The following is a 26295-nucleotide window of genomic DNA, read 5'->3' as shown; positions in this document are numbered from 1 at the left end:
AAGAAAGAAGAGGCCAGAGGCAGTTACTACTCTATCCCTTTTTATTGTCTTTAATCTATGTTGTAAAAAGATCCAGTATCACATAACAGCCACTGAAGTATCCCAATATCACACTAGTTCTGAACCATTTAGACAAGAGCTTGGTCGTCTTTTTTTCTTTTTTGTCCTTTTTTTTTTTTTTTTTTTTTGTGTCTTTTTTTGTCTTTTTTTTAAACCTGCTGGAAGGGAAACCCCGAGCGCCCATTACACAGGCCGAAAGAAACAAACACTGGTCAAATAAGAGTGACAACCTCAAGCAAGTGAAATGAAGATGAGAAATTCTGCATGAACTCAGGCTGCAGGACCCCTGGTGCTCTTCACCCCAGAGCCATGGAGTCCTGCACCAGCCCCACCGCTCCAAGGGCTGAGGCCACAGCTCCACTGAAGCCCATGACAAGTAAATTAAATCCTAATAGAGAACAACTGGGAGAACCCAATGTAGATCCCCAAAGGGAGGCAGCTCCCAGGCTAAGCATAGGGGGGAGGCTGCCAGGCTGGAGGCCCTTCGCCGCCCTTCCCATGCATAGAAACAGCTTTGCACCCGCACTCTGCGGAGGGATTCCTGCCGCTTCCCTTTCCCAGCAGAGCGCTGCCCTTGGTGGCCTTTATTTCCAATACAAAGAGTGTAAGAAATGGTGAATAAAAACAAATGACCTCAGGCCTTTGTGCCCAGCTGCTGGGGAGAGCTGCAGCCATCCCCTGCCCCGCTTCCCCCTCGCTACACCACAGCACCAGCCCCACGAGTGTGAAGCACACGTTCCTCTGCCACATGCATTATGAACAAGCACGAAGCCTCACAACAGCCCTGTGAGGTAGGTCACCGTCTTCAGCTGACAGGGAATCCAAGGCAAACTGGGATTAAACTCCACCTTTCTTATTTAATGCTGCGCCTGTCACAGTCCTCCTTCTATAGAAGTATGGTCCCTGTTCATAGAAAACAAAAGGATTTTGTGCCTTTGCTCCTGGCTTCCTGCAGGAGTGAGCGCTCACAGGCATCTACCATGGCGTGCTGTGCTGCACAAGTTACAGGGATCCGGCCTCCTGGACATAGGGAGAACAAGAAATTAAAATAAAGAACATAAAAACAACGCAAGAGGACAGAAAGTACAGGCAGGTCAGGAAGGACAGGTCACATCTCACACTCGTAACGCCATGACTGCGGTGGGGTTGCAGGGCCCTGCTGCAAGGCTCCGAGGTACCACGTGGAATGTCACGTCCATCCGGTGCCATCAGGGCTTCCTCTCCTCCGACGTCCCCTGGGGACAGTGAAAATGATGGCAATCTCCACGCTGCACCGTAGCTGCTGGGTCCACGCTCTGCCTGGCTCTGGTGCCAATTCCAGGCACAGCTGCCAGCCAAGACACCGTCTCCTGAGGCGGGAGCAGCCGTGGCACCGGCACCGGAGATACTGCGGCCCGGCCCCGTGGGGATGGGGCAGAGGACGGCCGCAGCTGCTGTGTCCTCACTTCCCAGGTCAGGGACTGACGCAGTGCAGAGCAGAGGAGGTGGGTGTCCACGAAGCTCGCGTCAGGGTCCGTTGGCACTCCCAGTCCATTCCAGGCGGTACGGCGCTGGCTCTTCCTATGCGTTGACCATGCACAGAGCCGACAGCAGGAGATTCAGACAACATTAATCTTCTAGGATGGAGAGAGATGACTTCACAAGGGATAAATAGAACTTTATTTAAATAAACATTTGTGAACATCTTTATACAAATTACAAGTCCCCACACAATCCTCCAGCTCTGCCTAAGCACCAAAGCTGCCAGGAGGGCCTTTGAGCAGATCCACCAGGATGTCGAGCAGCTGGCTGTGCTGGTGGTGCAGGTCCCCAGGGATGGCTGCCATCTCATAGCACAGACACGTCTCCACCATCTTGGAGAGCGACACACGGAAATCACGCAGGAGGCGGATGGTGTAGGAGTCTCCCTCCAGCACCAGGAGATCACTGTCTGTCAGGGAGACTGTTGCTCGCCAGCCATCATCTTAGTGGGAAGAAGAGAGCAGGTCAGAAGCATGAACGGTGTGGACATACTCAGATTGTGCTGGATGCTTGGCCCTCTCCACCACCATGCCCGGAGCAGTGTAGGTCCTCCCGACATTCACTTTAACCCAGAGTCCGGGGACTCAACTGGGCCAACCAGGTCACACAAAAGCCAAGCAGCACACTATGCCCTCAGACTGGAATCCTCCCACTGCTTCAGGAGGCAACTGACTGCACAGCCCATCTGAGCCTGGGGGCCACAGACCCACTGCAGCACTGCCAACACCCCACAGGCTAAAGCTACACATCCACGGGGAGAAGGGCTTACTCCTCCTCACACACATCATTCCCCACTGATGAGCCTTCAGGCACAAGCCTGCTTGTTCAGCCTGCCTATGGTTTGGTTTCCTTGTCACCCTGAGGAGCTACAGCTGAGAACAGCTTGCAAATTGTCACCTTTGTGGCCCCACTACACAATACCTAGTACAAAGCAAGAGACTTAGAAAGCAGGGGAAGATGGCTGGCCAAGGGAGGTAGCTAAGGGGTGGCCACCTTGCATCCCCTCAGGCTGTGGCACAGCTGTAGGAGTAGGGTGCCGGGGCGGTCAGGCATGGCATAAGGACCCTGCAGTGGTGCAAGAGGACGTGCAGGTGGATGCGTCAGCCCTGTAGCTGCTCCAGCACTCACCTCGGACATGGATATCTGTGTCAGTCATGAGCAGCACGGCCAGCGGGTGGACCTGGGAGGAGTCCCGCACAAACACCCCACCGTTGGACTTCACCGCCATGAAGTACGTTAGCCAGCGGCTGTACAGCTTGGACGCCTCCCTGCACAGGGGAACAGCTTCGTCAGGTGTGGGACTCTGGTTCTGGCACAGATGTTGGGTGGTGCGGGGTGGAGTGGCTCTCCATGGTCACTGGCACACCCCAATCACCCACCTGTTGATTGTTGACTTGTGGAGCAGAACGGTGCCAGCCTTTGTCCGATATGCGTAACTGTTGGGTTTGAATTTCCCCTGACGAGTCACTTTGCCTTGTCTCACCTGAAATGAGAAGAGCATCTCCATTACCTACAGAACCAGCAGGCATCGCACACCAGCAGCCAGACTGGCTTCCCACACTACTGTGTCTCCAGCATGTGTGTACGGGCAAGTATGTTCCTCTGCTTCCAGAAGCTCTGATGTGTTAGCAGAGTGGTGATGGGGGTGATCAGACCTGGCAATGACCAAATGCCAGGCAAGGGGCAGCAAACAGGAGGAGGAAGATGCCATCTCAACAGCTCCCAGGACAAGCTGCAGGAGGCCAAGCCCAGGCCTGTGTGGTCCAGGGACAGCACTGGAGCAGCAGCAGAACCCAAGCACAAGCAGGCAGTGTGCCCAGGACATGTTTCCAAGAGACGGCAAGAACCTCTGGCATCCTCATGCTTCCCCACGCTGCCTGCAGTGACCAGCAAGCCCAGGAGAGTGACGGCAGAGTGGGGAGGTAGTACCTGGATGAGGTTGGGGTAGAGCCCAGCCATGAGGACTCCCTTGACGAGTTCTTCCTCTTCACTGTACTGGTTACATACAGAGGATGGCATGGTACAGTCAGATGGGGATGACACCAGGAAGGCTTCATAGAGGTTCTCAGAGAACTGCTTGACAAGGCCTACAGGGAGGAGACAGCCCCAAGGAATGAGACTCACCCTATCTTTCACCCCACTGAATGCAATAACCTCAGCAGGGCAGTACCAGCTTTGGCTTCGGAAGCTCAGCCTCAGACAGGAGACATGTCCTGCCCGTGGCCTCTCTGGTACACAGGGTCACATCTGCACTCCCAAGTGCCAAAATCAGAACCTGCGCCCATTCCAGCAGCCTCGCGCCCTGTCTACCCCATTTCTGCATCATGTTCTTCACCAATGCTTCAGCCTTTACAGGGGACAGAAGGGAGATGCAGGCCTCTGAGACTCACCATTGATGAAGCGAAGGCTGGGGCCATACAGGTAGTAGTCCTGGAGGTAGTTATCCCTGGCACGACTGTCTCTACGCCTCAGCACCTCCTCCCAGCCTGCCACGGCCCTGACAAACGCGAGGTGATCACTCCCACTCTCCCGGCTCAGAACAGCCTTGGCCTGGGAGACAGAAATGTGCATCAGCCAAGCAGCAGCCCCTTCCCTGCCCACTTCCCACCTTCCTCTAGGAGGAACACCTCACCTTGTCCACCTCTGCACGGTTTTGCAGGCTGCTGCTGAAGGGGTCCCGGGTGAGGCAGGAAACGATGACGAGCAGGGGGTGGAGGCAACGGTAGATGGATGCCAAGACAATGGCTTTTGCCAGCCGTGGATCTGTGGAGATCTGGGCAAGGCGCTTGCCCAAGGTGGTGAGGGCTTCTCGCTGGTCCAGCACTCCTGCAATAGAGCCACCCATAATGGCTTATCCCTCAGCTCCAAATGGGGACCAAGTGGTGGTCAGTGGCTTGGGGAAGCCAAGAGAGCCCACCTAGTGGGCTTGGAAGATCTGGCATAACCTCCAGAAGAGGGATACGGCATAAGTGACAGCAATAAGCACCCAGAACCTCCCAGGTCTAACTGACCTGAGGCCAGATGACAATCAACAAAAGCCAAGCTATGAACTCTGGATCACAACGTTCCTTCCTTCCCTGTTATTCCCCTCTTTTCTATTTTTAAACCTTGGGAAGTTCTCACCACTTCTTGAGCAGAACAGCGTGGGAAATAAGACAGCACCACAATGTGTGTGGTTTGGGAAGTTCCTATCAGCTGCCATCCCCATCTAGGGACAGTCCTGCTCAGTCTGTCCCACAGGATCTTGTGCCAGCTCCCACTTCGCGTATTTAGACAGCAAACATGTTTTCATCACACCCACACCAGGACACAGCCTTAGCTCACCGATCTCCTGCAGCAAGATCACTGCTTCATCCACAGCTTTGATGTCGGGGCTGTCCAGAGCTTTGGAGAGAAATTCAACTGCCTGCAACACAGCAAGGAGAAGGGAAAAGAAAAAAAAAAAAAAGGGCATGTTTCCCACACAGGAGCATGGGAGAGCCCTCAGGAGCCCACTGGCCTGCCCCAGGGCCCCAGACTGCAGCAGTTCCCTCTTTGTTTGCCTACAGGGATATGAGCTTAGCCCCCATTTCTTGCAGAGTCTTTTAGACATACTCTGTAATCTAAGTAATCTATACATTTCCTGGTTGTAACTTCCCTAGACACCAGTGAGAACATTTAGAAAAGCAAGAATTAAAGTCATCAGCATCGTGGGTTTTTCCTACTCATGTCTGTGGTCAAATCATGTCTTGAATTGGCACCAAGCAGACTGCTGGTTCACACGGCTGCAGTCCTGCAGGCAGGTACTGTGCTTACTGTTTTCTCTGGCATGTGGATCTTGGCCTGAACCACCAGGTTCTCCAGTGGGGTGCGCAGGATCTCTGGAACCTGGTAAGTTGGCATCTTGTCCAGGCGGCTGCGTGGGAAGAGGTGATAGGCAAATCCTGACTGACAGCGACCAGCACGCCCTCGCCTCTGCACCACGTTTGACTTGGACACCCACACTGTTTCCAGGCAGGACACCTAGGGGAAGAGGGATTAGGCATGAATGCTCTCATAGCTCTCTGTCTTCTTTAAATGCAGCTTTCCATCCAGCCTGCAGGCCTCTAGCAGACTCTCTAGCAGGCAGCAGTGTGAAGGCCTGAACTGCTCAGTGCATGGATGAGACCCTGATGCCATCTGCTGGACACCTGCCTTGGCTCCACATCACATCACAGAACTCAGCAGGGGCTCCTCACACTGAGACATACCCTGCAAAGCATGGTCCCTGCACACCGGTCCTGCTGCCTGCAGCACAGGCACTGCAGGGGCTGCAATGAACTGGGTTAAAAGTGGACAAATGTAAGAGGGTTGGGTTTAAACTAGAACTGTTCCAAGGTGTGAACTGCCACCCAGCTATGTCACAAGATGTTCTAGCATGGGCATGCATGAAGGGCAGCAGTGTAGAGCCAGAATGCAGGACCCAGCACCACCAGAAACATGGCCTGAAAACAGCATACTCCCCACTTTTAACACTGACTAACAAGCTAAGGCATGGGGGGGGTCAAGACAGCTTCAAACAAGAGCAGCATCTAAATAGGTCAGAGCTGCCCTGCTTTGGCTAGAGAGGTTGATAATGAAATCATAGAACAAGGCAGAAAGCAGATGGAAAAGCTACAGTGTAACAGAGATTGGAAGTGTGCAGGATTTGCCTTCGACTTCTTTGAAGACAACAGACTTTTGCCTGCTCAGCAAAAGTCAATGGGGAGCCTGGCAGGGAGCTTAGTAAAGGCAAAATGTTCTCTGAACGATGAGTCAAACGCTCTGTCCCCAGACAGGGACACAGCACCAGTGCTTCAGGTTCCTAATGGGAAGTGGCTCTATCATCCCATTAATGGCATCTCAAATGTTGCTCTGAAAACAGCCACTAGTTCCAGTACATTCCAGAAGCAATAAAGCAGCAGTACCTTGGTCTTTAGATCATAGCGTTCCTCTTTGTGCGTGCCACTGTCTACCACATGGACAATGTCATTGATGGTGATGGAGGTCTCAGCGATGTTGGTAGCCAGGACAATCTTCCTGACACCAGGCGGAGGCCTCTGGAAGATGTTTTGCTGGTCCATCATGGGGATGTTGGAGTGCACTAGGAAATAAAACTAGTCAGTCTTGCTCTGCTGTGCTGCTTTGCAGTACAAGGCCCAGGTACAAGGGCTGAGAATCTCTGCCTTCTTGTACCATTACCTCCCACTTCTAGAAATATGGGATAGAAATGGGGACACCACTTGTAAATATTCATTGTCAGCAGTTTCCTGCCAGCCAGACCCCAGGAAAAATCTGGCACACATCATTTGGGAAAGCTCCAATTCAGCTGCTTCAGACTACGGCTCAACATCAGCAGGAGCCCCAGTCACCTCCCATCCAAGAGACACCAACAGCACCACCAGAACACCCCTGGGTCCCAAGCAGAAGGCCCACTCCCACCCACGCTCCCATTCTGCAGCTACCTGTTTTCAAAGGACCTAGGGGCAAGGGAGTGGGGTGTCCTATACCCATTTGGTTTCACTTGGTCAAGAATGGTTAGCAGCAAGGGCCTGTAACTATTCTACATCACACATTTGCCCTATTAGAGATCAGTGATGAGGAGAAATTCCCAGCAGCCACAGGGAACAGCAGGGGAACACAAGAACACAGTTTTCACTAAAGAACACCTGCATTTACTGGCAACTGAGCTGCTCAAAGTTGTGCTTCTGGCTGGCCTCATTTGACATTGAAGAGGGAAGACAAAACCCAAAGAAACCAACCCCCAAATTCTTATAGCCTTGCAGAGTAATACTGCCTTTTGGTTTAAAATTTTCCTCCCAAGATAATGAATGTTAAATTCACTAACCTAAGCTGACCTACAGAGTACATCTCCATTCCACAGAACAGGTCTTGATGATCTTTGTAAGCTCAGCATGCAGCTACAGCAAGACAGAACTTGGGAGTTTCCTCCTTGCCTAATTCTGAATTGCTGGAGGCAAACAGGAATCTGGTTTCTTTGATCACATACAGGTTTGGATGGCCTCTGCTAGGAGCAGTTACTTGTGCTTGACATGCACAATTACACAACGGGTACATACATCAGAGCATACAAGCTCGCTCTGCAACAGAGTTCAACATCTGAAGGGGCTCATCAAGTCAACTGGCCTATCCATTCTCCTGAATCCTGGCGAAGAAAGGTCTGCCCCTGCAATCTCACCTGGCAAGACAAGGTACCGGCTGTTCTGAGACCCAAGCATCTCAAGCAGGCGCTGCTGCACTCCTTTGATTTCCTGCCAGCCAGGGAGGAAGCAGAGGATCCCACCTGAAACAGAGAAAGAGTTAAGGAAAAGCGACCTAGAAATCCAAATGTTCTTCCCCAGTTGCAGACACAGAAACAGCTTCTGCTGCATGAAAGAGACACCCACTATTTGCTCAAGTCCACATCAACCTTTAGCCCAAGAAACCCAAAGAAAAGCAGGGCCCTGGCCTGTAGTGCCCCCTACCAGCTGATCTCTAAGGAAACCTGCATTATCCTTAGCATGAACGAATGACAGCATCCTGACCTGTATCAGAAATAGTATGGCCAGCAGGACTAGGGAAGTAACAATCCCCTTCTACTCAGCACTGGTGAGGCCACACCTTGAATATTGTGCTCAGTTCTATGCCCCTCATGACAACAGAGACACTGAGGTGCTGGAGCAGATCCAGAGAAGAGCAACGAAGCTGGTGAAGGGTCTGAAGCACAAGGCTTATCAGGAACGGCTGAGGAAACTGGGGTTGTTTAGCCTGGAGAAGAGAAGGCACAAAGAGGATCTTATTCCTCTCTACAACTACCTGAGGTTGTAATGAAGTGAGGGTTGGTCTCTTCTCCCAAGTAACAACTGACAGTACAAAAGGTAATGGCCTCACGCTGCACCAGCTGAAGTTTAGTTTGGATATTGGGAAAAATTTCTTGATCAAAAGGGTAATCAGGCACTGGAACAGGCTGCCCAGGGCAGTGTGGAATCACTGCCTCTGGAAATGCTCAAAAACCATGCAGATGAAGCCCTCAGTGACATGGTTTAGTGGGGGACTTGGCAGTCCTGGGGCAACAGTTGGACTTTATAACCTTGAAAGATCTTTTCCAACCTAGTTGATAATGTGATGACAGATCCAGCCATTATACAAAATGAGACCGAGGGAAACATTTGTCTAGACTTCATACTTGCTATGCTGTATCTACTTCTGTGAGCTCATTAGGACAAGGTTTTATAGCCCGAAAAGAAATCAAGCCACAGGCAGTTTGAGAGACAATACCTACTACCTTTGAAATACTTAAAACTCTTAGAAGTCATCTGAGAGTCCTGCCTTCTTCACAAAAACCTCCCAGGCAAAGATATTTAACAGGGATGGGGCTCCAATACAGAAAAATAACTAAACTGCACAGCACAAGGTGGCAAATGCTGGGGCACAGACAAGTCTTGCCCTTCTTCCCCCATCCTGTCAGAACAGCTGCATCCTGAAACACTAACACTGGGGCACTAAAGACTCAGATGACGCCTTAGCCAGATTCAGAACCAGCTCATGCCACACTGCTTGAGACTACTCAGTTAAACAGGAATTCAAGGTGGCCTTGCAGAAGTCAGCTCAGCATCGTGTTCTCTCTGTGAAGAGTCTGGGCTCTGCAAGGTTCACTCTCCGCTGCTGCAAAAGGAAAGAGCAAACAGGCAAGACAGAACCTACCTGGCTCTCCATGGGCATCAATCTGGAGTACGAGGTCAGTGATGAGATCAAGATCAAGGACACATTCATCATCCGATTGCTGGATAGAACAGGATGACACATGCAGATAAATAAGCAGCAATCTAGCGGAGAGCAGAAAGGCATACAGCTTCCCAGAGCATTTTCTGGAGAGAACAAATGCCTGTACTTGGACAGTTTGCCCAGGACTAGAAGCCAGGAACCTCAGGAGCCTGGTTTTGGCTCCATCTGGAACCTGCTTTGGTCACAACTGCTGCCAGTTTCCTCTGCTGCACAGTGAGAATATACAGTCTCTTTTCCTTCTCCAGACTTGGAAGCTAACCAAGATTTGTTACCTCTACTGAACAATACCTAACAAGTAACAAAAATTAACATGAAATTCTGGGGGACAGAACTGTGCCATATGCACCTGAGACTTCAGAGACACCGAGCACAGAGCAGCAGTTTTTAAATCCCTCAGTAATTTGGAACACACCTATTAGGCCAGCTTAAAGAGCACAGGTAAAAAATCCCATCCACAACAGAAAGATTGCCCTGAAGGCAACGGGACACCCTGGGCACGTTTGCTGATGAGACAAAACTGGGAGAAGTGGCTCATCTACCAGATGGTTGCTCAGCCACAGGGAGGGACTGCTACAGGCTGCAGAAATGGGCTGACAGCTTCTAGTCCAGCAGGCTGGACCAGGTAATGTCTAGAGGGCACTGACAACCTCAATGATTCTGTAACTCCATGACCCACAACTGAAGTGAAATTACCCACAGCAAAGAGTATGTGTCTGGAGGGCATTTTCCAGAGGAACAGTAAGACTAGCTGCAGTCAGGGAATTCAGTCACACAGGTCGGTGAGCACTGAGGTAACAGACTGCTGGGAAGTCTTGGACAGGGCTTGCACAGAGTATGCAAACATTCAAATCTGCATCTATGTATATACATAGGGAAGTACAATGAGCTGTTAGCTTACTCAAATATAAACAATCTTCTCATTAAAGAGGGACAAAAGTAACTTAGGTCCAAATCTAAAGTCATCTTTATCCATAATTTAATCAAAATACTCTGGGATTCTACTAAGCTGACTTTACCTCATGAGGGCTGACGCAGAATTAAAGCTCAACAAACACTGTCCAACAACTGCAAGGAAGAGGGAGCATTTCCAAGCCCAAACCCTCCCCTGCTGACATGCCAGAAGTCAGTGTCTCACCCAAGGGAAACAGCTTAACCCACTCACCCACCTTGATCTCATAGTGCCTGTGTCGGTGCCGGCCCAGCTTGGCCAAGATCTCCTCCAGATAGTATTCCTTCACTGGGTACATGAAACCTGGCACCTTGACCACAGGGCAATCCCCAAAATAATGTGAGAAACGTTGATTGTCTCCTGTGGCACTCATTAAGACCAGGCGCAGGTCAGGGTTAAGCTTCTGGATGCCCTTGAGCAAGATGAGCAGGAAATCAGTGTTGACATCTCGCTCATGGACCTCATCGACCACAACGTGGCTGACACCCTCCAGGCTGGGGTTCCCCTGCAGCTTCCGCAGCAGGATGCCCACGGTGCAGAAGAGGAGGGCTCCCCCCCTGGCAGGTGGCTTGCTCTCCAGTCGCACCTGGTAGCCCACATTCTTTCTCATGTTGGGACCCAACTCTTGTGCCACACGCTGGGCAACTGATATGGCGCTGATCCTCCTTGGTTGGGTGATCACTACGTTGCAGCGGGCACCACGTCCCTCCAGGATGTAGTGTTCCAGCAGGAGCTGAGGGATCCTGGTGGTTTTCCCACAGCCTGTATCTCCTGCTATTACCACAACAGGGTTCTGCTCAATGGCCGATAGGATGGTGTCCTTGTGAGGATCTACTGGCAGGGGGTGGCTCTCCTGCCACGAGGATCCTCTCCTTTTCCAGAGGGCCAGGAGATTCTGGCTAAGGCGTACTTCTTCTGCTTCCAACATAGGTATATATGTCTTCCCTGTGATTGCATCACTTATGGCACCAGATTCCTTGCTCAGATTCATCATGTCATCCGCAATCCGGGGCCTGGATTCCCTGATGTCCACTGGATACTGGGAGAGACAGAGAAAGATGTCAGGGACAAAAAGATCAGTACTGGTCCTGAGAAGGACAGAGGAACAAGTGCCTGGAACAGACTCAGCCTGACTGGCTTTGCAGTCACCATGAAGTTTTGCCAAAGTTTTGTCAGATTTCAGGTAGCTCAGCCGCTTACATTCTGAGCTGAGGTTATTTAAAATGAGAATTATCTTGGGCAGCTCTCTGCATTTTCCTCATTGCATCCCCTATTTTAAGAGGGGTATTAGTGCTGACAGGCACAAAACAGTAACTTAAGCTTTCCAAGACAGTGGCTACACTGCACACAAGTGACTCAATGGCCCCTCAAATACAATTTTGGAAACTATCAAGTTACACCACCACCCTTCCCCCTCTCAGGAAGCCCAGACATGTAACTCACACAAAACATAAGCATTCAGCTAAGCCAGAAATATTCTATCTTGGCAGAATTAAAAACAGAAGTCCCACATCCCACAGGAAGAACTAAAAGGACCAACAATAGGTCACAAATTATCAAGAACACAAATCAAAGCATTGGCCCAAATGTTTGCAGCTATGTTCATAAATGTTCAGCTACAAATCAGTACTTTTGGATTCAGCCTTATTCAGAGAGTCACAGAGCCCTCCCTTTCACGCACAGTGTGACAGCTCACATTCATGTAAGTATGGTAGGCAGACCAAGTTCCTTCAAGATGCTGCTGTTTTTCCAACATTTTTCACCCTTAGTTCAGTCACTTACAGCAGGTCATTCAGAAGCAGCTGCTGTCTTCGTCGGAGTCTTGGCTTTTAGTGAATGGCCTTTAGTGAATGTCCTGCAAAGGATACTCACTACTGCTTGTTTGCTTTACAGCATCTGTAAAGATACTGTAAAGATCACTTGAGATCTTTAGTGTTCAGGCCTAAATGTACCACATCAGTGACTTGCCAACTTCCAAGCGCAGGAATTATTTTCCACGGCTTCAATAAGCTCCACACGTTTGCACTGAGCTATGATCAACCTCATCTTACCTAAGGAGTGCTAACTCCTGCTTTGACAGTGAATGCTACCTAGGAACCCTTTCTTGGCACTGCTTCAGCTCCCGTGGGTGTCTGTGTACCACTGGTCCACCAGGAAGAGGGATCTCCTGGGGTGGAAGCTCCACCAGCTGCTTGGGGACCTGCACTCACCGCTAATGTACAACACTGTGAGAGACGCTGCCAAGGGGAATGTGCTAGTACCAGTACCCAGTCCATGTAAAGCTACAGGGCACAACAACAAAAGAGTTTAATGGAACCAATGCCTGCAAAAGGCAGCATTCATAAGCTTACAAAGGAGACCAAAAGTGCACTCTGTAACAACCCAAAAGCCAAATAATGCACACAAACATCACAGACACATATAGAGAAGGCCGACTGCCCAGAATGGGCCTCCCTCCCCCAAAGGTCAGCAAAGACCGATCAGGTTTTGTGGCAATCTATCAAGCCATGAATTCCTTCAACATTCTAACATGAAGCTTTCAACTACATGCAATTCCTGAAGTTAAACAGGATCAGCCAAAGGTGATTCTCAGACAGCTGAGCAGGCCTTACATGATTCAGATAGTTCTCAATCTTGCGCAGGGTTGCCTCAGGGACTTTGATGTGGCAGGGTTTCCGCTGGTTCTCACCAAGCTCCCGCAGTGAAGTCATGTTGTACATAGCATGGCTGAGGGGGTTGTTGTTCTTGTCCACCAAGCCAAGGCTCTGCAAAGGAGGAGGCAAACAATGCTGTCAGGTGCAAGACTGCTGCATATAAAGTGCTGGTATATAGAGCATGTGGGTCCTACATGTTTGATTAAGCTCATTCCTTACCCTATATCCCAAATCCATCACTTTCTGCTTTAGCCATAGCAAGAAACAAAACACAATCTCACCTCAGCTCACCAGTGAAAAAGACACACTGGAATCAAGTGGCACCTGCTCCCAACACAAAGCTCAAACAAAGGTTTTAAACAGACCCACCAAAGAAACAGCAGTCACAACTGTATCTGATAATCTGATAAAAACCTCTTGCAAGTGCTGGTAGCTCTCTTGCTATAGTACTGATAAGTTATGCCAATTCAACAATAAGTCCTACACCATTCTTGGATGTCCACTCTGCTGACTCTAGGGTCTGCAGCAAAATGCTTGGATTAATTCACCTACAAGAATGGGAAGATAAGTCTGACTCAATAAACAGCAGCAAGGTAGCAAAGAGAACAAGCTAACACTTCCAGGTGATACCTACACATCACTTTTTGTTGAGGGCTCAAAACAAGCATAACAGCCTTCACAGGTCAGACACTGAATGGGTACAACAGCAGCACACCCTGAATCCTAAGATTTGGAAATCCATGTTTATTAAACAAGAAGTCAAGGATTAGAAAGTTTCAGGCATCACTCTGCTCAAAAATGGAAGTCAGGTGTAAGGACCCTCTACTTAGACTAGTTGACACAGGATGTAGGAGCTATATGCACTTACCTTCAGCTTCTGACAGGCCAGTGCTGCTGCTTTGTTTTCTGCCTCCACCTTGCGACGGCCCTTGGCAGCAAAAGTCATGGGACAGGGCCAGCGGAGCGTGAGCTTGCAGATCTTGGTCTTAGTGCCTACTGTACGGAACTGCATGTATTCCTAAGAGACACATCAAAAACAATGGATGTGGGGAAGCGTTAACAGCCTACATAACTAGGCAGCCATTTCCAAATACACCTCAATACTTTTGGGCAGAGCTTAATTTGTTGGGGTTTTTTGTTTGTTTGCTTTGATTTCTGTTTAAACAGTTCAGTAGAACAGGTTTACTGCACCCAGTTGAACCCTCCTCAGCTCACAAGGCACTGGCTACACAAAAGTGAGAGCAGGCAGCTGTGTGGAGAACATCACTGAAAGCCTATGAGGTGGAGCACAGCTACTGTTTGCTAAGCACATAAGGTCTGGAAAGGAGGTGGGTAACACATGCCAAGGAGAAGGATCACTGGATACTGGCAAGAATTGAGTTGTGGAAAGATTCCACTAGCACAGAAATTACACATTGCTCCAAGTAACCCAACTTGTGTTTGTTGCAGACATATGGGGAAATGCAAACCTACTGCCTTCAAAAATATTCCCCTTAATTCAGACAGCTGCTCCTCTATTGCCCTGGCCACAAGTAACAACATTCCTCATGTTTCTATTAAAATATTCCCTCAATTCTCACCACAAAGTCTTTTCCTTGCTCTTCAGGCTGATCTTTCTAAACCTATTTTTATTTTCCCTTCTTTCCCCAGTTCTCAACTGCCCCCCCAAAAGTATCCAAAGTGACTCCAGCTGGAGTCTTTGAGCTTCATCCCTGGCATGAGTCAAACAGCACCTTACCTTGACTGTGGAGGAAGAGGTTGCAATCTGAATCACTTGGGCCAGGAGATTTTTGGGAAGTGGGAACTGTGTCAGGGCACGAATGGCAGTGTTGTCATCTGTCATTTCAATGGAACTCCCTCCTCGGCTAGATGGAAGATAGGAACAGTTGATATACAAATATCTGCTCCGTGCTCAGACCTACCTCACTTTATGTCTCCTACTGAGGTCCTGAAACTAAGTAGTTAAAGGCACAGACAATTCTTCATCTGAAAAGCCAAGCTATATCTTGCTACTGAAATCTGTCATGTAACAATCACCCAGTTCAGCAATGCCACCTACTAAAAAGTAATGAAAACTTTAGACTAACACTGGAAACCGGAAAATGCCAACAGCTTTCAATAGCTTTAATAAATAATTCTGAATACAAAGAGCATCCCTAAAACCAACCTCTACCATCAGGTCCTTAGAGATTTTACTTCTGTTGACTATTAAAAATCCAAGATTTGTGCTCATAAATATGAAGTCAAGCAAGCAACTATGGTGATTAAAAGGAGCAGATTCAATATTGCCTTCAAAACCAGGGTGGTCAAAAGAGGTCTAATTGCACAATTTCTGGGAATAGAAATCATTTTAGACCCAGAAGTGTCAGGCGGGCAGGTAACAAGTAGGCAGCAATCTATCCAGAGGGAAAGACTCCAGAGAAGAAGCCTGCACATATCCTCATGAGGACAGTCAGGCATGAAACCAGGCTGCCTGGCTACTGCTCGCATAGGAATGGTGCAGTAGCCAGAGTTCAGACCCTCTACAGGGCTCACCAGCAACGTGCGAAGCTGCAGCTCAACTGTGTTGAACTGCGCAGGTTCATAAACTACTAAAGCCTCCCAATTACCGCCTTGGCTTAGTAGCTATCAGGGCAGACATACCTTGCATCTCTGCCCTGGGTTCGAGCATCTGGATGTGCCATAGGCAGATAATCAGAAACATCGATTGCTTCTTCTTCCAGCTCTCCTTCCTCCAGTTCCCCTTCCTCTAGCTCTCCTTCCTCCAGCTCCTCTCTTCTCATTGCTTTAGGCATCCTGCCCTGTTCCATGGGCTGGATGGCATCATCTGGCTCCATTCGTCGCCAGCAGGTTGACAAGTCAGCAAGAGATGGTCCAGACTTGGAGCGCCACTTTCCCTCTGAGCACCACCTCTCATCCGGACAGCCAAGCTGGTCAGCAAGGAGACGGTACTTTGCAGCATCAAAGAGTTCATTTCTGGGCCCCAGCAAACCCCAGCCCTGCAACAGAGAAATGCATTCATTGTTAGCTGCAGTAAAGAGATAGAAGCGTTCAAGACCAGTTTGGATGGGGCTTGGAGCAGGCTGGTCTAGTGGAAGATGTCCCTGCCTGTGGCAGGGGGGTTGGAACTGGATGGTCTTTAAGGTCCATTCCAACCCAAACTACTATGTGATTTTATGAACTGCAGGAAACCAAAACACATCTGGTAAAGGAGAGAAATGCAGGAGCAACTTCTTCATATCCCACAGAAAAAGAGAGAAAGAAAAAGGACTTTCAGAAACTTAAAGCTTTTCTCCTACCATTATTTCTTAAGAAAGGGAATCTGTTCACTAACTTCACTTCCCAGGGCACAACTGCTTAGCATCTCATGGCTTGTTAGAAAGGGTGGGCCAAGATTTATCAGTATTTTACTACCAACTATAATTAGCATACTGAATTTTGAAACCTACCTTGGAGGATTAAATGCATCTCTCTTTGGAAAGCCTGGTCTAAACAAGCATAACCTTGAATAACACAAGATGAGAATCCAGGGAATGGTTCATCTCCTTTCATTTCACAGTAACAGTTATTTGAATAAGCGGTAGTATAACCTCCCTAACCTATTGGCTTTTGAAACAGAATAGTTCCTAATCACTGCTGGCCTACCACCTGCATTTAGGACTGAACCTTACTTGAAGCTCCAAGTATACCTAAAGTGCAACATGTGCCATGTTTTACCACACCACTGCAATAAATTAGAAGTTACATCTTTAGGCCTCTCAGTGGCCATGTATCACACAAGACTGCATTATTTCATGCTGTAAGAGTGCCTCAGACAGCAAGAATTCACTTTGCCAGCTGCTGTACTCAAAGCCACTACATTCAGACGCTCTCTGCACCAGTTAGACACTACCGCTTTTCTTGAACTGATGACTATTTATTTAAAGCATTTGTAGCTATTTCTGTAGCTTCCCATCATGAGTATCTTCTGTTAGGTTACAGGTTTAGCCGGCAAAGCACCAGAGATAAAGTTTTGTATGCTGGATCTGTGGCTTCAGAGTGCAGAGGTTTTAAAGTTCTAAACTAAAGTACAGCTTAGCCATTTTCAAAATCTGGGGAAAAACATAGTGTAAGCATAGGTAAGAATTTTTTTCCCTTGAAAACCTGCATGCTTTCAAAGAAATTAGGGAACAATGTTTTTGTTGTGCACTGACTAGTGAGGCTGAAGCAAGAATATATTTTCAGTGAATGAGCATCAACCATGCTTCAGGTGGAATGAAGTCAGTCGGTGAAACAGCTTTTGCTAATCACAGAAGTAAAGAAACCAGCCTAGAAACAGGGGCCAGCTGAAGAAAGTTTCATGCTGCAATTCTTAACTTCTGAAAGCTAGTTATTTCTTAATGTAGCTTTCTTGATTTACAAGCAAATCTTGAGAGCATCTGCAGCATCTTTTCTAAACTCCTTAGTGGGAAAATATCACTGTTCTTACTACATACATGAACACGAAACTCCAAAGCCAACTCACCTGAGGTTAGAGACAACAGTCAGTGGCAGAGCTGAAGAAAAAACTGCATCTCAGCTATGTAACACTATCTTCAACATGACATTTATAAATCTACTGTAATTGCTTGATACTGGTAATGCACAAATATCGACTGTTTCCAGCCATAAAATAGCATCAGATTAACATAACTTTAAAAGAGTAACAGTAAAACAGAACATGTGATCACTACACTATGGCTTACATAAAGAGGAAACAAGTACTGTGCTTGCAAACACACACCGGTAGCCTGACACAAGTGTGAGTTAGTGAACGGTAACAGCAAATATACCTGAGGGAAGCTCTACTAGCCAGAGATGCCGAGACTAAGATAAAAGCTGATTATGATCTAGGGCATAACGAACAAAGGTCAGAACTCAATTTAGTGAGTTCACACCTGGCTGAAGCAAGTGGGCTTTTAAGCTCAAATGGATTCAGAGAGCCCAAGACTTCACCCTCTACCCCTGATTAACAGACAGGCCAACTAAGAAAGGGAACAGGTAAAAAGAGAGAAAAGTCAGAAATTACATAGCCAAAATGGATGAGGCCTGTACACTCAAAGGCCTGTTTGCTCAAGATAAAGAGGAGCATAAGCTCACCTTGAAGAGCTGACATGCTGCAGCTGCTGCCTGCCTCTCAGCATCGATCTTCTTGGTCCCATAGCCTTCCACTTCCACATTCTTAGGCCACTTTATATGCAGAGTGACTTTCTGAAAAGCAAATATAAGCAGTAAAGTGAGACAGCAGAGAATAATCCCTCTCCTCCAGCAGGAGCATACCTACTTCAAACATCTCTGAATTCTGGGCAAAGAAGAGAACTACAAATGAAAAATTTCAAACAAACCACTTGTTTGGTCACTTTTATGGGAAGCTCCATTCCAGTCTTGTAGAAAGAAGGGCCTGAAAAAGGGACAGGAATTGCAGGACTGGGCCAGACCCAGAAGCCAGGCTGACTGCCAGCACAGTGCCACATACTCCGGGCCGGAGCTTCATAGGCTGCGATGTGGCAGCTCAGAGGAATTAAATGCCAACAGCTCATTACAAGAACAATTCGGATTCAGTTAACTGTTCTTATGTACAGTGCAGCATACCAGACCATGCCTGAGAAGCACCTTTCACCCTCCAACACACTTCCAATTGTACTGGCAAGCAAATCTTCCTAACTGCTTCCTTATTCTAATTTTAACTGGCAGCACATTGTACCACAGTTACACAGGCTACCATACTCATCGGGCACATGGGAACCTGGCCTTCAGTACATGCTGCCCAACACAAGCTATGAAGAGAACTAACAGTACCACCAGATCTCCTCTTATACCAGTGCAGTTGGATGAGAGCAGCTGAAAAACCTGCAGAGGCAAAGAATGCTGAGAGCTGAACCCTGTCCTTTAAAATAAAACCACTCCAGATCAAGAACTCGTTCTACTCCTGGCCCTGCAGATGCTGTAGCTGAGTTTCGGCAAGGCTCAAAGGAGGGAAATGCCTAAGGAATTCTCTCCTGTTTCTACAGCAAAGATGAAAGGTGGCATTTCAGTCTGCTGGGAAAACCCCACCTATAAGGCTAGCAAAAAGGCTCCTGACTTTTCAACAGTCTACAGCTGGCTGGCTGCCTGCCAGCCATCTGAATCTCATCTCGCTGTAGGAAATTGCTGCGTACTTTGCCTAGGGGCTAGGCATGAAAAGGCACAGATCTGATGAGAAAAAAAATTGTCTCATGAAGGCCAAGTTATTTGGTGCTCATGAAAAAACTTTGTTTGCTTCCAACTGAGACTTCTCCAGGTTGTCTTACCCATCCTTCCATTCCCAGACACTTTCTGGGTTGTTGGGTTTTGGTTATGTTTGGGGTTTTTTTTTGCGATTCAATCCTCATTTTTTACAAGAGCTCCTTTTTTAGTTGTTTTTGTTTTTAATCTGAAGTTATCCTCAACATTAATCTAGTAAGCACTAACAAGAATGTGAAGTGATTACGCAAACTAAAATGATGAAGCACTGGTTATGATATTCCAAAGTTTAAGTTAGGAAACTGCATTACTGCTCAAGGAAGAAGCAAGAAAAAACAACCCACAGATAAAAAAAGAACTCTAAAGTAATTATTACCTATGTATTGCATAAAATGCAGGGATGCTTAAAAAGGATGTGGTAATAAAAACTGTCTGGGAAATTTCAGACAGAATGCTATTGGAAAATGTTAATCCATCAGAACTGAATCTTTTCCTGGAATGTATGTTACAGTTAAACTTCAGCTAGAAAGTGCTCTCAGCTAGAAGGAGAGCTGGTATGATAAAAGAAGGCAAGGCCTTGAACAGAGAGCACCCATCGGTTAAGAACTTCTACTCCGTTTATAGCAGAAGTTTATAGCAGTTTTGGATCCGGGCCTCGCACATCCCAATGAGAGCAAAAACCACTTGGCAAACTGTTTGCTTGGAACTCCTCTGCTTCATTTCACAAAAAAGAAAAAGGAGTCTGTATTTCATTTTGCCCTTAAGTAGGATTAGAAGCCTTCCTTCACTGCAAACAAATTCTTCTTTGCTGATTGCAACTTAATATTGTAGGCTTAGGCATTTGTTTTATTAGAGTCTACAATAAAATCCAGGCCTACTAAGGGCTAAAGTATAGCATTTAAATTTTTATTTTCTAAGGTAGTCGGACACACATCTGAGTGCAGAATACGTGCCTCTGCTGAGAAAAGCTGGTTCCAGCAAGCTATTTAAAAGAAAAAAAAAAATCATCTTTACATACACAAAAGGAGGACAGCACCTACATTTATATACCTGTGAAAGTATGTGAAAATAAAGAGAAACAGGAAGACATGAGAACATTTCTTATTTGAAAGATCACGTAACTGGAATTAAAACACTTCTGTAATCTTCTCTACTGCAGAGTTACTTCTTGGACTAGTAGCTTTCTTGGCTCACTTCCCACTCCATGTGCCACACACCTACCCACCACCCATCCCAGCACAACAGGATTACCTTTTTTCTTGGCCCATTGGTGTGGATGTACACCAGCTTGTCCCTCGCATGAGAAATGCCCAGGGCTCGTCCAATCACACTGTTGAGCAAGTTTTTAGGCTGTGGAAATTCTTTTAATAAGTCTCTGGAATCTAAAAGAAAAAAACAACAGAGGAACTAAATGTCTTAGAATTCTTGTGCAGTCCTGTTCAAAGACATGTTCTGACACCTGCTTCACTGCAGCTCTGCAAGCATTCATGTCTCTGAGGTTACACATAGAAAAGTAAGCAGAGGTATTAAGTGGTTCACCTACATCTCCAGGCATCAGCAAAACGGCACACAGGAGTGCAAAGTCTCCTGAGCTCCAAATGGAAGATGACAGATACTGCAAATCCAAAATGGGCAGCGATACCATATGTGCCATTCTTCTCCCAAAATGCATAGGCTGTTTCTCCCCATCCTCTTTTAAAAGTATTGATATCCACTACTTAGAACTGCAGCACTGACAGACTCACTCCATGATTCAGTGGCACTAACAATCACCTAACAGTCTGGAAAGACTTTTTCTGCAAGAAAGAACATAGTATCAACGGGAAAAAAACAACAGACTATATATTGAATCTGAATACAAATATCCTAGCACAGAATTCAAAGCCCAGATTAAAGAACAGAGTTGGTGCCGTCTCCTCACTTATGGAGGCAAAAGCAGCTCTGTGTCTGTTCTTTGGTATTGAAAACAACCTGAGCAATAACTATTTTGATCAGACTTGGTAACTGCATCCCCCTCCTGAACCACGTGTATCACCTCAGGTTAAATCAAGGGTCATAATAACACACAAGTTCTACTAGTGGCTGGATCTAGAGCGTAACATGAAATAACGTTTGGAGGCTTCTCCCCGAATTGATTGAGATGGCTTGGTTAGAGGCTGGGAATGCAATTTTGCACTCATGGCTCAGAGAACCCCCTGAAAGAAGTTTGGCAACGCTCTTTGGAGATAAACCAGCCCAAGGAGGAAGCCGAGGAGCAGTGCCAGACTGCAGGTAGGACTGGCCACCGCAGGTTCCCGGCACTGATGGATAAGACTATGGCACTTGCAGGAAGGAGATATTAGTGGATCAGTTCAAATCACTCATTTGAAAACAAGAGTAACAATAATAATCAGACTGCCCCCAGACAGAGCAATGTCTCACCCACCTCATGTTCCAGCCTCCTCCCTGGTGCCAACATCAGCAGCTTTAGCTGGTGAGAAAGCTGCTCTAACATAGCCCTCACATGCATTCCTGTTGCACTCAGCACTATAGGGAAGAGCCTTTATTTGAGCAGCAGCCCAAGCAAGATCAGATTAAGTTTAAGGTGATAACAATTCCAGAGGTAGTTACGCTACACAAACAGGCAAATCCAACAGCTCGCTGCTGCTGTGAGGGGTAGATACTGCTTCTCCCAGGCTCTGGCACTACCACTGCTCCAGCTCTGGCACTACTGCTGCTCCAGCTCTGGCACAAACCCAATTGTACTGGGAGATCATTTGCAGCCCTGATCTGACAGAAAGCTAGACGAGAAAAAAATAATTACTCAGGATTTTACTGGGCTCACAAGTAAATCAGCAAACTGCACAGTCCTGCAGGTATCCAAAAGCAGTGCAAGAGAACAGAGCAGCAAGCACAGCCAAGCCCCTCTCATCCTATGTTCAGCATGCAAAATGCATGCTCCCCAGGCAGTTAGAACTTCATTGATCTTGCAGGCCACCAATGGGTTTGAGCACTACTTTTTACAAGCTTCTAATTCTCTATGGGTATTCAGGGGAAGCTAAATCATAAGTGAACACCACACTATCACTGGTACCACCGTAATCTGGAATTTCAGATTAAGCTACAAACTCCAAGGAATAATGACTCAAGAGTCACACTCAATGAGAGCATCACCAAGATCTGCCATCCTGTTTTGCAAAAAACTCTGACTGTGGAGTTTCTGTAATGAAGATATACAATAACCAGCTCCAGGGAAGAAAGCAAGCACTTAAAGAGAGGCTCAGTAACACAGGCATGTGGAACAGACACCAAGAGGCTGCTCGGTGAAGGAAAACTGCAGTTACGAGTATATGTTATGAGGGCTCCCCCAAAAGCTGACCAAATGAGAAATCACAGGTGTTTCAGGGAAAGCAGAAGAGTTATGCCATATCACTGCAAGCCCAAACCTTGTCTGACTGTGTTGGGTAACAGAAAGGGGAAAAAAAAGCACGTTGCTGATCATACCATCTTCTCAAGGAAAAAAAAAAAAAAAAAAAGGCGAAAAAAAAAAGGGGGGGCAAAAACCCCCAAAACAACCAAAAACAAAACCCCAGCATGCTGATCCAGAGCTCAGGAAAAAAGTAACTACCGGTGACACCCAGTTTTGAAGCTTCTTCCTCCAAATTACCTGAATCTCAGAGAAACCACTTTCAGAAGCCAAATGGACCACATACCGGAATTTGGGTTCCTTAACATATAGAGAGAGATGCTGAAATACAATCTCCATGGCACGCGATAACATTGTCGGGAGCTGGGTATCATTTGAAGACAGGTCGCATTGTAATTTGACAATTGGCTAATTCTCACTCCCAGCTGGAACAGCCTCAAGTTGGCATTACTTTTCAACCCAGTACGTAGAGGACAAGCTGGTATTTAAAAGGCAGCATCGAAATGAACAGATTAAACCTGCTGCCTCTGCTCAACCTCCTTCAACTGTATTGATATTGAAAAGACTGTGTGACACACAATGGGCTTTCCGCCACTCTCCTCTGCATGATGCTCAGCCATGGTATCTCCCATTATAAAGAATAATACAAACAACCCACCGGCTGCTGTTTCTCACACATACGTGGGCAAAATCCTTGGACAATTACAGGGAAATAGGCAGGAAGTAGTCTGATTTCTGAATGCTATTTGTCCATGAATTACCTTCTATGTATTGGCCAGGAGAGCATGAAAACAGTCTCAGCCTAACAAAGAACTACAAGCCAATTTTCTGTAATTACACAGCAAATGTAGTATTCCTCCCTACTCACACAGCAAGCACCACTATATTCAGACTTTGACCTGCTCAGGAGAACTGGAAAAGTGACTAAGGCTTTGGCAGTCTGCAGTTCTATTCCTTTCCACATTGCTGGGATGCATGGAGAGAGGAGTAGTAACACAATTCCGAAATGCACTATTAAATTCACTTCATAAATGAGAAATTAAAAATAAAAAAAAGCAACACACAAAGCCCTCTGACACCAGCCTGTATTATTTGGCCTCTAGCTGCTTCCTCTTTCAAAAACAATAACCTGAGAAATTCTATAAGTAACAGGCAGAGGTATAAGCACATTGTTTTTAAACACCCTCCGAAAAACAAAATGCAATTACTTAACAACAGAGCCAATTTCTCACATTCTGAGATGACTCCTCACTGAAGACTAAATATTTAATCCATTCTAGAGCAAGGAATAGGATCTCTTAAGAAACAAAGCCTAGTTCTGGCTTGCAGAGCAGATTCTGAATTACCAGCAGAGACACAATATCTTCACAGCTGACAATGCCATATTCAGCAGTATCATCTGACGTATGAACAGCGACTCAAGGCTTGATGGATTACTCTCAGCCCATTCTTATCCCCAGTTTGAGAGCTGAAAGGATCTTATCTTGCATGAAGCCATGCCTCACTCATAGTTTTTAAAGAAACAATCTGAAATTGCAGAACTGGATTTGCAGAATGTTTCCCTCCCTGCCAGATTGGATTTCTTGGCATCTTCCTCCAAAGAGTCTTAGTTCTCTCACTGCTGAGAATGGATATTTGGGTAGAAATCATTTTAGTGGTAGTCACAGCCCTGCAGAGTCAAGGAGGAGAACCTAATACTCCCAAAACATTTATTATTTTTATACCCAATTCCTATTAAGTCAGAACCACATATGATGTCCAAACCACAGCTCCAACATCATGAAGAAATATTAAAAGCCTGTCTCAGATAGCAGACAACTCGGAATGGGGTTATCAAAGAAGACAACTAACTCATTGAAGTTCCTCAAAGCTTAACTTTGGCTTAACTTGGTTGTGAAAGTCCAGGGTAATTCCAAGCACCACTGACAGAAACTCCCAACTGCAGCTATTAACCCCAACAGAGCTGGCAAAAAGTAAAGTTAAGATCCAACAAACAGTAAAGACACTTGTTAGGTGCAACCACAGCACATAAAATGGCCTGAAGTCTTGCTCAATGAAACCAGAGGAGCACTAGATGGATTTAAACAGTTTCTGTTTTCCCTCAAATTCTCTTCCCTGGAGAAGCAACAAACAAACAGCAAGGACAAACTATCAAACACACCAGTCATCAAGATATAAGCCCTCACAGTAATAAATTCAAGTCAGTGAAGAATGCTCCTAACACATCAAAAATTCACAGGGAATAGGAAAGCCCTGTGGCCCCATAACATCCACTTCATAAGGAATTAGCCTAGACATGTCTTAGAAGGGAGAAAGAAAGCTCCACCTGGCAGTTTAACTTGGAGTACACCAAAATACTATTGCTTTTGAGGGGCTAGGGCTCTTTTAAACCATCATCTAGGATCCTGACCAAGGTTCTTTTCAAGCTACACAGCAATAAAATCTGCATGCAGTTCTCGCCTAAACAAGAACAAACTTCTAACTTGGTAAAATTGACAAGGTTTCTTCAAAAGCAAGTGAGCTCATCAGAGAACAAGAATGACCAATGGCCAACCTCCATCCATGGTTAGATCAATGGCCAACCTTCATTCACTGAGGACTCGGCTGGACATAGCCCTGATCAACTCACTCCAAGACAGGAATCAGACCACACAACACCCAGAGCTCCAGTCCAACCTCAATGCTTCTATGACTGAGACAGCAAACTGAATTAATCTTTCCTAGAGCAAAACAGAGGTCAAGATCACGTAAGTCTCAGTAATAAGCAAGAAGTGTCACAGACCTGGCTGAGCCGGCAGATGAGCTCTCTGCATCACGGAGTCTGCTCCAAAACCCCACCATCAAGGACAGCGTAGCAAAGCCTTAGACATTAATCCAAACATAACCCTAGCATTTTTAAGCTGGCCTCAGTTCTGAGTTGATTTTTCTGTGTTTGCCTCCAAGGCTAATAACAAAAGCAGTCAAATGAGGAGAGCTAACAAGACATCAACTTATGAGCTGAAGGCTCAGAGCTTGCCCTCAGAAGTAGATTTTTAAAGTAACTTTAATGATCTCTATGTGTTCAAGTAGCAGCTATATGTAGGGCAGATTATGTCAGGACTTTTTATTTGCTCATCTGAAACGAATCTTCTAATATCACCAACCTCTCACCAGAAGAGCTTCCCATGGTCAAACCACCACACAGACTGGAATAATGAGAGAACCAAAGCTCAAAGATAAAAGCACCCAAGTACTCACTGAAAAAACATGTTAGAAAAAGCACTGAGCAATGAAGTAAAAAAGCAGGAAGAAAAAAAAAAAATCGGTTCACTGCTTTTCTCAGGGAACACCTGAACCAGCTCATTACACAATAATTTGGGGTGGTTTAGCTTTTACTTCATAAGTCAGTTAATTTGCTCTGTTGAACAGCTTGAATGCAAGAATTAAAGACTATCTGTCTCTGAACTACAAGATAAAACTCAGCAGAGCTTCTGAAAGGAAAATGGAACTCCGACCCAAAGAGTTCAGAAACTACAGATAGAAAATAATACTTTAACAGAAAAAACATGCTGGATGGTGGGAAGGAAGCAGAGAAAACAGAAGGATGGCGGGAAGTTTTTATGTAAGAAACCAAATTTCCAAAATGTAAGATTACAGTCTAAGAAATAAAACTCAAACCAAAAGAGTGATTTTAAAAGGGAAAA

At 46.5% G+C, this 26295-nt stretch overlaps 1 protein-coding gene across 5 annotated transcripts in view; it reads right to left on the bottom strand.

Moving 5' to 3' along the window:
- The window catches only part of DHX30 (DExH-box helicase 30), a 36212-nt gene continuing 9917 nt past the window's right edge, over positions 1-26295 (bottom strand). For 2 of the 5 annotated variants that reach the window (XM_080611995.1, XM_080611996.1), the window contains exons 2-19: positions 20458-20588; positions 18085-18195; positions 15610-15965; positions 14705-14831; positions 13835-13984; positions 12925-13077; positions 10530-11351; positions 9283-9361; positions 7778-7882; positions 6507-6682; positions 5377-5583; positions 4906-4987; positions 4214-4407; positions 3972-4131; positions 3511-3668; positions 2961-3064; positions 2710-2849; positions 1-2023 (exon numbers count right to left, since the gene is read on the bottom strand). In XM_080611995.1, the coding sequence (XP_080468121.1) occupies positions 1788-2023; positions 2710-2849; positions 2961-3064; positions 3511-3668; positions 3972-4131; positions 4214-4407; positions 4906-4987; positions 5377-5583; positions 6507-6682; positions 7778-7882; positions 9283-9361; positions 10530-11351; positions 12925-13077; positions 13835-13984; positions 14705-14831; positions 15610-15965; positions 18085-18195; positions 20458-20588 (3491 nt within the window). In that variant the 3' untranslated portion in view covers positions 1-1787. The remainder of the gene's footprint in view (positions 2024-2709; positions 2850-2960; positions 3065-3510; positions 3669-3971; positions 4132-4213; positions 4408-4905; positions 4988-5376; positions 5584-6506; positions 6683-7777; positions 7883-9282; positions 9362-10529; positions 11352-12924; positions 13078-13834; positions 13985-14704; positions 14832-15609; positions 15966-18084; positions 18196-20457; positions 20589-26295) is intronic. The other 3 variants (XR_013956326.1, XM_080611997.1, XM_080611998.1) reach the window with 3 other exon arrangements.

Source organism: Psittacula echo, assembly GCF_963264785.1.
Source record: "Psittacula echo genome assembly, chromosome: 2".
NCBI classification, from domain to species: Eukaryota; Metazoa; Chordata; class Aves; order Psittaciformes; family Psittacidae; genus Psittacula; species Psittacula echo.
The sequence above is the reverse complement of the archived record's forward strand: the minus strand, read 5'-3'. Positions and strand labels throughout refer to the sequence as shown.